Raw genomic sequence first — 15,610 nt, 5'->3', positions numbered from 1 at the left:
GGGAAGCAGACAGCGCGGGCGGAGACGGGACAGAAGCGCGGAGCCGACAAAGAGCGTGGCCCGGGGCCGCCGCTGTTGTCCGGGGTGCTGAAAAGCCGGGGACGTCCCGGGCGGCGGCGGCGACAACTTGCCTCTCCCGGAGCGCGGGCGGGGGTTCCGGCTGCGCACCTGCTAAGCCCGTCCTGGCCCGGGGCCTGGAGGTGCCCGCCGGTGAGGTCCCCACAGCAGACCCTTAATGGGGAAATGATGAGGGACGGAGGGCATCGCGGGCACAGCGGAGAGGACCCCGGTGCCCCTTCCCCGCCGCTCCGGGCGGCCCCACGCAGCGACCTCTCCACCTGCACGCGGACTCTCGCCGCCTCTTACCGCCGCGCCGGCGGGCGGAGCGCCAGACCAGCGGGGCACGGGCGGAGGGTGCGGGGCGCGGGAGGAAAGCGGCGCCGGTCCCGGGATTGGGGGGTGGAGGCGATGGCGAGCGGGGCATGCGCAGTGGGGCGGAGGAGGTGGCGATGGCCCGGGGAGGCGGGGGGACTGCTGTTTATCTGCAGCTGGGCCAACTCGGCGGCGCAGGCGGCGGCGGAGCGCGGGACGCCAGCGGCCGGTCCAGCTGCCGCCGGCCATGCCCGAGTGCATCTCCCGGCAGCTGCCGCGCACCGTCCGGGCCCCGGCCGGGGAGGATGCCAGACACCCGGGAGAGACCAGGACAGCGGCGGCGGCGCGATGGTGGTGACCAGCTCTGCCCGAGGCGGCGGCGGGGACCGCGCGCCCTCCCGGCGGCGGGACTGCGGACTCGCGCCGGCAGGAGCCGCGGCGCTGCTGGCCGGGGCGAGCTGCCTGTGCTACGGCCGCTCCCTGAGGGGCGAGTTCGTGCACGACGACGTGTGGGCGATCGTCAACAACCCCGACGTGCGGCCCGGAGCCCCGCTGCGCTGGGGCATCTTCTCCAACGATTTCTGGGGCAAGGGCATGGCCGAGAACACCAGCCACAAGTCTTACCGGCCGCTCTGCGTCCTCACCTTCAAGTGAGTCCCTCACCCTGGGCTCGCAGCCGCCGTTTCTCCTCATCCTCTACCCGGGCTGGGAGAAGTTGAGGGACCCGCTTGGGGGGCGCGTCTTTTCTTGCTGCTCCTTGCCCTCCACGCCTCCCTGCTCTCCAGGTTGCCCACGCCTCTCTGCTTGGTGGTCCTCGGCCCCGCTTCTCCGGGCTCCCGGGGCGGCTCGGAAGGCGCGGGCTGCGAGTTGGGATCGAGTTTCTGGAGAGTCTGCGCTCGGGGCGGGCTGGTCTCTGGGGCCAGGGCTGGAGGGGCCGTGGAGCCGCCTGCGCACACCTCACTCCCGTGGGACTGTGGGCAAGTCAGACCAGCGCGCGCCCGACGAGGCGGTGGCTGTAGTGGTGAAGCTCCCAAGTTGAGCATTTCTCGGCGGCTGCTGGGCAGCTTTGCAGATGGGGAGTTAGCAGCCCTGAGATGCCGGGGCGCGGGGGTTTGGGGAGGAAACGACGGCGGGCAGAAGCTCTCTCCTGACCTGCAGCCTTGACTGTTCCTGGAGCCTCTCGGATCTTTGGAAAGAGCTCCAGATTTAGACTTTAAAAGATGCAAAGCAAAGGAGGGCAGGAAAACGTGGGGTCTTCTGGGGATCCCGGCGTCCCAGTCGAAGTAGTTTTTCTTTTACAACCTCAGAGTCATGATTCAGCATTTCAAGTGTGAATGAGGTGCAAAGGGAGTCAGATTTCTGATGGATGGAGTATTTTCTTGAATTTAAAAAGAGGGCTAGCTTCAGATGGGAGGGGAGAAAGGCTGATTCCAGGGTGCTGGCTCGTGTGTCATGAGCTTGACTCAACCCATTATGATTTGGCTCAGTATTTAAGCTTATAATGTGCCGGACAAAACTGTTGACATAATTCTGGTTCAGTATCATCAGCTTTTTAAGCCTTCTCCAACGGGTGTAACACGAACCCGTCCTTATGGTACTGGTCATATGAGACAGGGTAGGCAGCTTGAAAAGCCTGCTCAGACCCGGAGGCCCAGGTCTCTTGACAGGTGGCTGATGACTTAGAAAAGGAAACCAGAGCGATTGGACTTAATTCTTCCACTGAAAGTTGACTGTTTTCAGGAGGGTAAGGAAATTCCACATTTGACTCTGAAGATTATTTTATAAACATTTATCCTATTGGAAAGTGGTCTTGTTTTTCAGTTGAAGGATAACCTCAGCTACTAAGTTGCTCATTTCTTTTTCCCCTAAATGTTTTTCAAAATGGCACGTTCTCAGGTAACACAATGTGTGTAAGCCAACCTGCCTTTTCATTTATTACAGAGAGAGTTGTTGGTTACTTTAAGGTGTGGAAGCTCACAGCAGGAGGTGTGCTGGGCTTGTACTAGCCATTGGAGACTGCCTAGGTCCCTCCTTTGAATGTTCTCCATATACAAAGTGAAGTGAAGTGAAAGCCACTCAGTCCTATCCAACTCTTTGCGACCCCATGGACTGTACAGTCCATGGAATTCTCCAGGCCAGAATACTGGAGTGGGTAGCCTTTCCCTTCTCCAGGGGATCTTCCCAACCCAGGGATTGAACCCAGGTCTCCCACATTGCTGGTGGATTCTTTACCAGTTGAGCCACAAGGGAAGCCCATATACAAAGGTCAGGGTCAAATGCCTGTGCCCAGTTGGTGGACTTTCTAAAAACTTTGTTTAAAATTCGTGCAGGAAAAAAAATAAAATAAAATTCATGCAGGAAGTGGCAGAGGCAGAAGACAGAGGAGGCGAGGAAAAGAGTAGACAGTGAGGCAAGACCATCGATGAACAGGAAAACATGCATTGAGCAGAACAGGGGCTAAGGAGAAGAATTGAGGGGGCAGAGGGCAACTTCACTTGTGATACTCACTGGTTAGAAAAAGCAGTCTGGTAGCTAAGATGCATTGCTCTTTGTGGAGTATATCCTACTGGCTGTGTAAGATACACTGTTTTTTTTTTTTTTTTTAAGATGGTTGAGTTGCAAATCTAGAGCGCAGCGGAGCACTAACTGGAAAGGAATAGTGCCTCCTCAGAAAGAGAAATTTAACTAATCTTTTTGTTCTCACAGGCATTGATTTGAAGAAGTTGTGGAGACTTTCTCATCACAGTCACCTGAGGTGCAACTGCGAATTCTAGGGCAATAGTGCAATAGTGTGAGGCTGGGCATATATAAAGGATGATGTTAACAATGTTAGGCCCACACAACTCTGAAGATTGTTTGGAAGAAGGACAGAAAATCGTGTTTATTAACTGTTTAGTGTGAATCAAGCATTGGCCTAGGAACTTTACATAGGTCATGTCTTTATGTTTTTTAATTTAGGTAAGAGGGCTTCCCAGGAGGCTCAGTGGTAAAGAATCCACCTGCCAACGCAGGAGACACAAGAGAGTCGAGTTTGATCCCTGGGTCAGGGAGATGCCCCGGAGAAGGAAATAACAACCCACTCCAGTATTCTTGTCTGGGAAATCCCATGAGCAGAGGAGCCTGGCGGGCTACAGTCACGTGAGATCACAAAGGGTTGGACAGGACTGAGCACACGAGCACAATTGGTGCAAACACAAAGTGGCCTTTGAGATATGTGCAAACTATCTTACCTGTATCTTAACCTTTTTAAGCAAAAATTTTGAAAATTTAAAGCCACTTAATTAGTAGCTAATTAATTAATATTGTAAGGACACCTAACATGAGATCTACCATCTGAACAAGTTTTTGAGAGCATAATATAGTATTTCAACTGTAGGTCCAATGTTGTTCAGCAACTCTGTAGCACTTATTCCTCTAGTATAATTGAAACTAGGTACCTGTCAAAGAGCAACTCTGGATGCTGCTCTCACCTCACCGTGCCCTTGGCAACCAGCATCTTAGTATCTGTTCCTGTGAGTTTGACTATTTCAGGGACCTCACATAAGTGGACTCCTATGGCTGGCTTGTTTCATGTAGCATAATACTCTCCACAGTCTTCTGTGTTGTTGCACATTGCAGGATTTCCTCCTTTTTAAGGCTGAATAATATTACATCATGTGTATATATCACTTTTCCTTTATCCATTCATCTGATGATGGGCACTTGATTTGTTTTTTATCTTGATTATTGTAAATAATGCTGTAGTAAACACAGGAGTACATATATGTTTTCAAAGTCAAAATTTCAATTCTTTTGGATATAGACCCAGAAGAAGGATTGCTGAATCATATAGTAATTGTATTTTTAATTTTTGAGGAACCTCTATCCTGTTTTCCATAGTGGCTGTACCATTTTACTTTCTTACCAATAGTGTACAAACATTCCCAATTCTTCACATCTTTGCTGATGCTTACCTTTTGTTTGTTTTCATAAAAACCAACCTAAGAGGAATGACGTGGTATCTCATCGTGGTTTTGATTTACATGATTAAAGCACAATTTGCCTGATTAGTGATGTTAAGCATCTTTCCCTCTACCTATTGGTCATTCGTATGTCTTCTTTGGAGAAATGTCTATTCAAGTTGTTCTTTGCCCATTTTTAAAATCAAGGTATTTAATTTCTTTTAAGTTGTAGAAATTCCTTATATATTTTAGATATTAACAAATTGATATTTGGTTTGCTAGATATTAACAACATGTCTGATATTTGGTTTGCAAAAATTTTCTGCTATTCTGTAGGTTGTCTCTTCACTCTTGATTTGTTTCCTTTATTCTGAAAAGCTTCTTTAGTTTGATATAGTCCCACTTGTCTAATTTTCGCTTTTATTGTTTGTACTTTTGTTATCATATCTTAGAAACCATTGCCAAGCCTAACATCATGAAGTTTTTCCTCTGTATTTTTCTTATAGGAGTTTTATAGTTTCAGGTCTTATATTTACATTTTTACTATATTTTTGGGTTGACTTTTGTATATGTTGTAAAAGTCTAATTTGATTCATTTGTATGTGGTTAGCCAGTTTTCCCAGTACCATTTATTGAAGACTATCCTTTCCCCATTGTATATTCTTGGAACCCTTGTCAAAGATCATTTGACCATATATACATGGGTTAATGTCTCTGTTCTTTTCCATTGATTTGTAAGTCTGGTTTTACGCCAGTACTGCACTGTTTTAATTACTGTAGCATTGGAGTATATTTTGAAGTCAGGAAGTGTGGTGCCTCCAGTTTTGTTCCTGTTTATCAAGATTTCTTTTTATATTCAGGATTTTTTGATTCAATATAAAATTTATGATTTTTTTCTTTTTCTGTAAAAAATGCCTTGGGATTTTGATAGGGATTACATTGAATCGATAATGTATGGACATTTTAACAATATTAAGTCTTCCCATTTATGAACGTGGCATGTCTTTCCATTCATTTGTGTCTTCTTTAATTTCTTCCATCAGTGATTTGTAGTTTTAAGTGTGTAAGACTTTCATCTCTATGGTTAAATTTGCTGCTGCTACTCAGTGGCTTCAGCCATGTCTAGCTCTTTGTGATCCCATGGACTATAGCCCGCCAGGCTCCTCTGTCCGTGGAATTTTCCCTCCAAGAATGCTGGAGTGGGTTTCCATGCCCTCCTCCAGGGGCTCTTCCTCCCGTGTCTCCTGCATTGCAGGCAGATTATTTACCGCTGAGGACACCCCTGTGGTTAATTTTATTCCTCAGTAGTTCATTCTTTTTGTTGCTATAGTAAGTGGGATTTTTTTTTCCCTTAATTTTGGATAGTTTATTATTGTGTGTGCTTAGTCGCTCAGTCGTGTTTGACTCTTTGTGACCCCATGGACTGTACTGTAGCTTGCCAGGCTCCTGTATCCATGGGGATTCTCCAGGCAAGAATAGTGGAGTGGGTTGCCATGCCCTTCTCCAGGAGGTTATTATTAGTGTATGGAAATACAGCTGGTATTTTATGCTGATTTTTGTATTCTGTAACTTTACTGAATTATATTAGTTCTGATAGATTTTTGGTAGCATCTTTAGGGTTGTCTATATATGAGATCATGTCATCTGTAAACAGAGATAATTTTATTTTTCCTTTCTTTTTTTTTATCATTAAATGATTTTATTTTATTTTTTTGGAATAAAAATAGTTTTATTTCTTTTTGTTCTTGTTAAAGAAGATATTAGCAGTATTTTTCATGAGAACTATGCTGTGCTTCATTATTTTTTAAAATCTTGATTGAATGCTTTGGAATGCAGTGATTTTAAGATGTAGTTTCAAGTTCAGTTTATTTGAATATTTGGCGTAAATAATCGCCTGAAAATTCAAGACACCTTATAAAAATGAAAGGAAAGGAAAGGGAAGTCGCTCAGTCGTGCCCGACTCTTTGGGGCCCTGTGGACAGTAGCTCGCACCAAGCTCCTTCGTCCATGGGATTTTCTAGGCAAGAATACTGGAGTGGGTTGCCGTTTCCTTCTCCAGGGTATACTTCCTTTCTGATGTAGATCCCCTTTATATCTTTTCCTTGCCTAAGTGTTCTACCTAGGACTTCCAGTTCTATGCTGAATAGAAATGACAGGAGTGGGCATTTATACCTTGTTCCTAATCTTAGAAGAAAAGTTTTCAGTTTTTTGCTGTTGACCATAATGTTTCCAGTTTTTGGGTATTGCAAATAAAGTTGCTACAAACATTTATTTGCAGAGTTTTATGTGAACAGAGTTTTTATTTCTCTAGGGTAAATGTCAGGAGTACAATTGCTGGGTCATGTGGCAGTTACATGTTTAGTTTTTTTGAGAAACTGACAAACTGTTTTCCATCTCATCCCATCAGCAGTGTATGTGTTATCCAGTTTCTCTGCTTCCTCACCAGTTTTTTGTCACTGTTTTTTATTGTAGCCATTCTGATAGGTGTGTAGTGACATGTCATTGTGTTTTTAATTGGCTCTGATGGCTAACTGATGGTGTTAAATATTTTTTCATAATATATTCTCTATATATCCTCTTTGTTAAAATTTCTCTTCATATTTCTGTCAATTTTCTAAATAGAGTTTTTTAATGTTGAGTTTTATGATTTCGTAATATATTCTAGATATAAATTCTTAGTCAGGATTTCCTTCTACTCTATAGTTTGTTTTTCCTTCATTTTCTTCATGAGTTTTTCCCCAGTGCAAATCTCAAACTGATTTATTTCATTAAAGGTAGTTTGTTACCTTCGAATAAGTGAATGAATGTCACACATACTGACAGATAGAAGTTCCCTTATAGTAAATGCTACATAAATTTATTTATAAAGAAATGTAATGCTTGTTATCATAAAGGTGCTTGCTTGTATAGAAATATATTAATACTAATCACAGTTTTTCTTATGTAAGAAATGGGTAGAAGTTGAAGTGGGGAAGTGGATTATTAGTGTCTACTTTGACCAGTTTGGGGTCCAAGCACAATGGAAGATGAAGGCAGCTTCCCAAGATGTGGTGACTTGTACCGTATCAATTTAGCTAACTGGAACTTCATCTTAGAAATTTCTTTCCTGTGCTGTACTGGGTTAGAGGCGGACAGGAGAAATTTGTTCGAGGTTTGGACAGTGTAAGTGAAATGACTGTGTTACCAAAAATGCAGTCCTGCTGCTCAATGGTAGAAAGCCAATACTTGAGAGACAGGGTTGGTCGAAAGGAAAGTTTGCTTTATTTTGGAGGCAGCAACTTGAAGAGAGGGTGGACCCATGTCCAAAGGCTGACTCTTCACTGACAAATATTGGGCAAGAGTTTCTAAAGGGGCATTTCAGGGGTGTATAGGTGGAGGGAGGTGGCTATTTGTAGAAATAGCACAGTCAGCTCTGATAGTCAGTCATCTTGAAATTGGTCATCACATGTCTGATCAGCTTCATTTTGATCGTTTGAATTACAGTTGATCTTCATTTCCAGGTCGGTTTGTTCCCATTTCCTTGAGGCCCATTCTTGGAATCACGGCAGCTTCTGTCGTGGCTATAGTCTGGTCATCATGTAATTATCTTCTTCCACCTGGTAGGGGGTTTCAGTGTCTGCAAAGGATATGGCTTAGAGTATTATCTATAGCCCTTGAGGAGGAACTAAAAGTCTTTGACTTGTTTGATGGCTATTTAGTCTTGTTTGACTGCGTTCCTTTGTTTCTACATTCTCTCACCTCTCTGATTAAATTTATTCTTCAACTAAAGTTTTTCTACAGACAGAAGGCAGGCTGAGGACACTGGAGGTGGGGGTCTCCCCTGGGAACGTCCCACAGTGCCCTGCTGTTTCAGCCATGTCCTCACTCAGAAGGTGGGGGTGGGTTTTGGCATGTCACAGCTCATGCTGGTTGTCCCAGACTTGCAGACTCACCTGCTCTGCCGTGCAGCAGAGCTGATTCCGCGGCTCCTCCAGAGTTTTCCATATCTCCCGTAGCTACTTGAAATCCTGGTGCCCGTGTGTGGTCAGCTGTATGGAGGATGCTGGCCTGTTTGCAAGCCACCTCCCATCATTAAAGTTGGAGCCTAGGAGGCTGCAAGAAAGAGAAGAGTATTCTAGTTCTTTGTGGATTCCAGCCCCTTCTTCTTTCCCCTACTTCAGGTTCCATCCCTCCTCCTGGAACGCCTGCCCTCCTGGCTTCCCACTTGTTACAGACACAGTAGCAGCAGCCCTGCATAGGCTGTTAAATGAGTTTCTCTGGATTGTGAAAGGTCAAATCTCTGTAGCAAATTCCTTTAGCTGTATCATTCCTGGTGGTTCTGCTTCTCTGGTCAAACTTTAACTGATACAAATGATCATTCCTTTGTGTTGCTTGGAGTGAATGTAGAATTCTAATGAATTTCTGTCTCTAGTCAAATCTTCTATTGAGTCTTTCATAATCTCATTTCCAAGGGCACACAGGAATATTTTTGGACTGTTGTAGAGCAAAATCAAAACATCTGTGAAAACTTAATCTGCAGCAATAATCTTTTTTATTTTCTTTCTTTATCCTTCACTGGCCATGACCTGTTTTTAACACTGGACTCAGGAGAAACACATGAAGTCACTTTGTAGACGCTGAACTGACCCAGAACCAAACCCTGTAATGCCTGCATTGAAAAATGGTCCTGATTGATTTAAAAGGTGCTTAGCTTTTTAACTCTCATGGAGAAGCAACTCCTGCTGATTTCTTGGCTGTGCCATTCCATATCGAGAAGCAAGGAGAAGCTTCCTTCAACAAGAAAGAACTGATTTTTCCATGACAGAGAAGGAGAAGGAAGGCAAATAAAAGACCTTGATCTCTTCCATGCTCAGGCTATTAGATCATAGTGTTCTACTAGTTTGCTGTAAAGTTTTATTTTATTGAATGCTTCTGATGGTAATGTAAACCATATGAGTGAAAGTGGGTGGTTTAAATGTCAGAGTTAAAAAATAGAATATCTTAATATGTGCAGCTGTAAGGATTTTCAACATTTTAATATTTGGATCTTGAGACTTTTTTTTTTTCTTTTTTGCAGCACTTTGCAACTTTAAGGCACAAATGATATGCCAACCATGAAAGTCAGCTCTAGCCTCTCTGCCCACAACCTAAAAGAAATAGTGGCATGTTCCTTTTGGTTCTCTTCCTTTAGATTTGACCTCTCTGGGCATTCATTTTGAAATAGTCTATTGCTACAAGACTGATAATCTTAAGTCTGTGATAGGAGACAAGTGAAGACTGTTTAGGATGTTTGACTGGGTTTTCTAGGATGTTCGGTAATGGATGTAGGTGTAGCTAAGAAAAAATGTGATTGGAGGCAATGAAGAGTTTTATAGAAAAAATGAAAAAAAAAAAGTTCTCTGAAAATTTCATTCCAAACGAAGGTTATCTTAGAAACCCCAAGAGAAGAAGATTATGATCCTTGTCTGTTAGAATATGCTTTAGATGTAAAATAGACTTTAGACTACAGTCTGATGGTGTAGGAGGGATGGAAAATGAGAGGAATATATTTCTGAATCATGAGAGTTTTTAATAGGTAAGTTCTTCAAATCACTGAAGGTTTGGAAAACATCTTCTGAAGCAGTCATTTTTGTTTTAATAAAAAATGTATTCTCTATCATCCTTGGGAGCTACATTCAACTTTTTCAAACTTTGATTATGTAATCTCCCCACTTAAAAGGGGGATGAGGAATGCTGATCATGCCTTGTTCCTTTTCCAAATGATAAGAGATGGCTCCTGTTTGATCTGACCCTGGCCACACCCTGACCTATAGTCTTCAGTCTCCACCTCATTCTCTCTGTGTCACGTTGTAGAGTCTGTATTCCTGGAACGGGCCAAACTTTTGGCTCCCAAGGGATTTTGCACTTGCCTTCTTCTTCCTGGAATGCTCTTTCCCCAGGTCCGTGCATTGCTGCTTCTCTCACCACCTTCAGTCTCTGCTCAAATGTCGCTTCATCCCAGAGGCCTTCCCTGGCCACCGATCGGAAATAGCAGGCACTCCTCCATGTGCCATCCTTACTCTCAGACTCTCCTACCCTCTTTGCCTTGGTAGCCCTCACTGTTACCTGGCATCATGTATTTATTGTTGCTTTTTGTGTCTCCTCACTACTGTGTGAGCTCTGTGAGGTTTATCTTAAGCAGCTGGAACAGTGCCTGACATGCAACATAGGAACTTGATAAATTAATTGTTTAAATCATATTTGTGAATGCCCAACTTCTTCAGGTAAATGTTTAGGTAGGTAAATATTCAGGTAATGATTTAGGTAGGGCTACACCCTTACACGGAGAAGGCAGTGGTACTCCACTCCAGTACTCTGGCCTGGAAAATCCCATGGATGGAGGAGCCTGGTAGGCTGCGGTCCATGGGGTCGCTAAGAATCGGACACGACTGAGCGACTTCCGTTTCACTTCACTTTCATGCGTTGGAGAAGGAAATGGCAACCCACTCCAGTGTTCTTGCCTGGAGAATCCCAGGGATGGAGGAGCCTGGTGGGCTGCCGTCTATGGGGTCGCACAGGGTCGGACACGACTGAAGCAACTTAGCAGCAGCAGCTCCCTTACAGGGCTTCCCACGTGGCTCAGCAGTAAAGAATCTGCCTGCCAATGCAGGATATCCCTGGGTTGGGAAGATCCCTGGAGAAGGGAATGGCAACCCACTCCAGAATTCTTGCCTGAAGAATCTAATGGAGAGAGGAGCCTGATGGGCTACAGTCCATGGGGTCACAGAGTCGGACATGACTTAGCGACTAAACAATGGCAACAACACCCTTACAAGGTAGAGGGAAAAGCCAAAAAATTTCTTGGCTTATGTATCTTTTTCCCTTCCTCTATCAAAGACAAAAGTAGGAGCAGACCGGGAATTTGCTGGACACACAGAGTTGCAGTGGGTCCTACTTACTAGGAGGTGAAGGGGCAGCTCTGATCCTGAAAGGGCTCCTATGGCTCTGCCGTAACCTGCTGAGACTGTGATCCTCTGTGGAGAATGAGATCTTTAGCACTTTTAAATCACGAGCTTCTTTTGTGGCAGATTGAAGCATTATGTTTGGGGGGTGCTTGCTGGAAGCTGGACACAATTCGGGCAAACCCCAGAATTACACAGGATTCTCTCTACACCCTACTTGTGGAGACCCAAATTCCTCCATGCCAGTGTCCTGCTATCTGTAATGAAAGGCCATTTTTTTCCAGTTAATGAGTTAGACAATGAAATATCGTTTCTGGTTGGATTAAATGGAGTATGCATGCATGCACACATGCCAAGTTACTTCAGTCGTGTCTGACTCTTTGCGACTCCACAGATTATGGCAGCTCGCCAGGCTCCTCTGTCCATGGGATTCTCCAGGCAAGAATACTGGAGGGAATTGTCATGCCCTCGCCTCCTCCAGGGGATCTTCCCGACCCAGGGATCTAACCTGTCTCATGTCTCGTGCATTGGCAGGTGGGTTCTTTACCTCTAGGGCCACCTGAGAAGCCCATATGGAGTATAAGGACCTGAAAATACTTTCTCAAGGGTGCTATGGTTAAGTGGGAGAGACTTCCTCTTCCCCGCAGCTGTGCAAGAATGTGTCTGGCCTTTCCCCAGGTTTCTGGGAAGATGCGTCTAAACTATTCGAGTTTCCAGAGTGATAGGAGTGATTTTGTTGTTCTTGGGGATTCTCTGGGACCATACCTGAGTTTATGCTAAGGAGGAGTTGACTCATGGTGGGCCTCCAGATAGCTTTAGAATGCAGCTGGTCCTGCTGGAGAGACTAATCTTATGATTAAAGAGTTGGGATTTGGAGCCAGATGATTTTTGTTTCTAAGCCAGGCCTGCTGGTAATGATGCGGTGGCACTGGCTTTTGAGAAAAGGACATTATTGTGAGGCCAAGCAGCAAGGAGACAGCAAGCAGGGTTCAAGCTTTTAGGGTTAGTGGAGGAGGGTCGGTGTGCAGAAGCACTGTTGGGTGGTTTGGATTGGAGGACTTTGTTACTCGGCCACTGATGCTAAGGTGTGATGAAGGGGTGTCATACTGGATCTTCCTGAACAATGGATCGTTCACTTCTGAAAGGCATTCAGGTTGCAGTCATGTTCCTGTCCTTTAGTTCCCTGTTGGGGGTTGGGGGGTAGGGTTGAGGGCAGAGAAACTTTGGTTCCGGGTGTTATCTGAGGTCACAGTTTTCTCCTCAGAGCGTGCTTCAGCTGCATGACTTATGGTTTTATTCTGTTGTCTCTGGAAAACAACTTGGTGTCTTGTTAAAAACAGCACAGCGCCAGTTTGAGTTGGTTCTGCAGTTCCAGTATCTAGGAAGGCCCTACCTTCCAACCTCTGGGAAGGGAAAGGGGTGCTGAAGTGGCCAGTGGTGGAATCAGTTAGCTTCCCCATTGAAACCCTGGTTAAGCTTGATTGTGATTTCCTGGCCAGCATTTCTACATCAGTGTGCTGAGGGGCTGATGTGTCCTGAAGACATGGAAGGCTCATGCTTAGGACCCTTTCAGATTGGCCCCATGGGTCTTTTTTTTTTTCCCCTATCAATTTTGGTTCATATCTTTTATATTAAAACTGTAATCATAAAAGAGTATCATGCTTGAAGTGGGAGGTAGAAGGGAGGTTCAAGCGGGAGGGGACATACATATACCCTTGTTGTTATATGGCAGAAACCCATACTTATTGTAAAGCAATTATGCTTAATTAAAAATAAAGACATTAATTAAAAAAAATAAGTATCATGCTTTCCTGAATTCTGTGAGTCGTTCTTACAAATTGTTGAATCTAAGGGAGTTGTGGGGACCCCTGAATTTGTGGCTGGGAGGTCGGAGGTGCAGGTGGTCTGGTGTCTGAAGTAAGGGAGTCTCATATAGGGCTGTCTCGTCAGGTAACTGGTGTCTGAATGGCATTGCGTCCAAGAACTCCACCAAACATACATAGCTTGAAAAGAAAGAAACCCATTTTCTTAAAATTGACAGGTCAGTTATAGTTATAACTAACTATACTATATTTGATATTGATCTGTTAATTTTTATTCTTTGCGGACCCACATTTTCTGAGACTCGCTTCCTTCTATGGCCTCTGATCTTCTTGCCCTGTTTCCCCACCCTTTCTTTGTTCAGTCGCTATTCTGAATACTCATGTGACAACGGTGACTGTGGCCTCCTTCTGACCAGCTCCACACAGCCTGGTCCCTCCTTACAGCTCTTCCTCGGAGCTGGGGGCCGGGGTGGGAGGCGGGGTGGAGGGGGTATATCTTGCCTTTGCCTCAGGGCACTGTCTCCTTTCAGCACTCTTGTTTGCACCGGTGCCTGTGAATCACATCCTTTGGTTCTTTAGAGACATGAAGTGATGCTGATTTGTTGATTTATTCCTGGTACTGGAGGGAATGCAGAAGAAAAGCAACCAAAATGATGAAGGGCCTAAGGGACAGGCCTTAGAGGAAAAACGAGAAGATCCAGATGTTGTTGTTTATTGGCTGAATGATCTAAGAAGACTATGGGAAGCACTTAGAAGCATTTGAGAGCTGTAATGAAGGCAGGAGATGAGAAGAAGAAAAATGAGTGGTGAGAGAGGAAGACAGGAAAATTAGTACTGGGCTGTGGAAAGTCACCAGGGGGATGTGGGAGAACCCATCACTTGAGACATCAAAAACAGAAGACAAGGGGTACATCTAGTTTTTTCTTTCCCCCATTTATGGTTTTTACTGGAGAAGAATGTATGTTATGTTATTGCTGAGAAAACTGGATTTTTTCTGGTAAACATAGCAACCATATGCAGCTTTCCCTTAAGCTTTGAGACCTGAGCATTACAGTTCTGAGTATCACCTGTCTTGAATTATTGGGTTGCTTAAGGCAGATCTCTGGGCCCCGTCTCAGATCTATTGGCTTAGAATATCTTGGGATGGGATCAAGGAATCAGCGATTGTAACCAGCACACTGGTGATTCAGAATCCCGGGAAGTACTGCGACTCAGTGGGGCCTATGTTTAATGAGGTTGAGATGCCAAAGTCTGCCTGGCATAACAGAGAAAGGAATCCAGAAGCTCATTGAGGTCCATTCATCACATTGTCTACACACCCCTTCCTGGTACCCCCTATCCTGCATCCCCTGAGAGGGCCAAATGCTTCTCCCTGCACTGAGGCATTGAGAAATATGTAAATAGGAGAGTGCCTGCAAGGTTGGAAGCTCTGTGGCACTTCTTCTCTGCTGGCCAAGTGTGATGTGGGACATGCTGCCACTGCGGGGGGCTTTCTGACCAGTGGGGGTGATGGGACCCTTGAGTTCCAGAGGCCAGGTGGCAGAGCTTAGTGGCCAAAGTCTAGGTGAGAGCATTGACATGGCAGGCATGAGGATGTGGTGAGAACTGGAATGTTGTGACCCATAGGAATGGTGATGTGAAGGGGACAGGCAGCCCTTTTAAATGTTACTTGACCTATTTATATAACCAGGAAAATTCCAGGTTCAGGGCCCCAAACTAGACTTGAGTCCCTGCAATGGAGAGCCAAGACCTCAAGCAGTTTCCATACCCCTGCCAGTTCACTAAGGTATGGCTTTTTGACTGAAACAGAGTTAGGGTCCCCTTGAGGATGGACCCTAGTATATTCTCGAGTAGAAGTCCCTTTCAGAGATATACCTGCTTTTATTTTCTTCTAAACCAGAGGTGTTTTTCAAGAGGAAAATTAAAGTGATGGGCTTTATCTGGAGCTTTAGGCTGTGAGAGTGTGCATTCAGTTCAGTTCAGTCGCTGAGTCATGTCTGACTCTTTGAGACCCCATGAACCGCACCAGGCCTCCGTGTCCATAACCAACTCCTGGAGTTTACTCAAACTCATGTCCATTGAGTCGGTGATGCCATCTAACCATCTCACCCTCTGTTGTCCCCTTCTCCTCCTGCCCTCAATCTTTCCCAGCATCAGGGTCTTTTCAAATGAGTCAGCTCTTTGCATCAGGTGGCCAAAGTACTGGAGTTTCAGCTTCAACATCAGTCCTTCCAATGAACACCCAGGACTGATCTCTTTTAGAGTGGACTGGTTGGATCTCCCTTCAGTCCAAGGGACTCTCAAGAGTCTTCTCCAACACCACAGTTCAAAAGCATCAATTCTTCGGTGCTCAGCTTTCTTTTTAGTCCAACTCTCACATCCATACATGACTACTGGAAAAACCATAGACTTGATTAGACGGAACTTTGTTGACAGAGTGATGTCTCTGCTTTTTAATATGCTGTCTAGGTCGGTCATAACTTTCCTTCCAAGGAGTAAGCGTCTTTTAATTTCATGGCTGTAATCACCATCTGCAGTGATTTTGGAGCCCAGA

General features: G+C 45.1%; 1 protein-coding gene across 2 annotated transcripts in view; it reads left to right on the top strand.

Moving 5' to 3' along the window:
• The first annotated feature begins 413 nt into the window (after positions 1-413).
• Positions 414-15,610, top strand: part of TMTC1 (transmembrane O-mannosyltransferase targeting cadherins 1) — a 300,213-nt gene continuing 285,016 nt past the window's right edge. Inside the window, exon 1 of one of the 2 annotated variants that reach the window (XM_043441635.1) lies at positions 414-1,022. In XM_043441635.1, the coding sequence (XP_043297570.1) occupies positions 469-1,022 (554 nt within the window). In that variant the 5' untranslated portion in view covers positions 414-468. The remainder of the gene's footprint in view (positions 1,023-15,610) is intronic. The other variant, XM_043441634.1, reaches the window with a different exon arrangement.

This window comes from Cervus canadensis, chromosome 21, assembly GCF_019320065.1.
Source record: "Cervus canadensis isolate Bull #8, Minnesota chromosome 21, ASM1932006v1, whole genome shotgun sequence".
Classification (NCBI taxonomy): Eukaryota; Metazoa; Chordata; class Mammalia; order Artiodactyla; family Cervidae; genus Cervus; species Cervus canadensis.
Note: the sequence above shows the minus strand (reverse complement) of the source record. Positions and strands in the feature narration are given on the sequence as shown.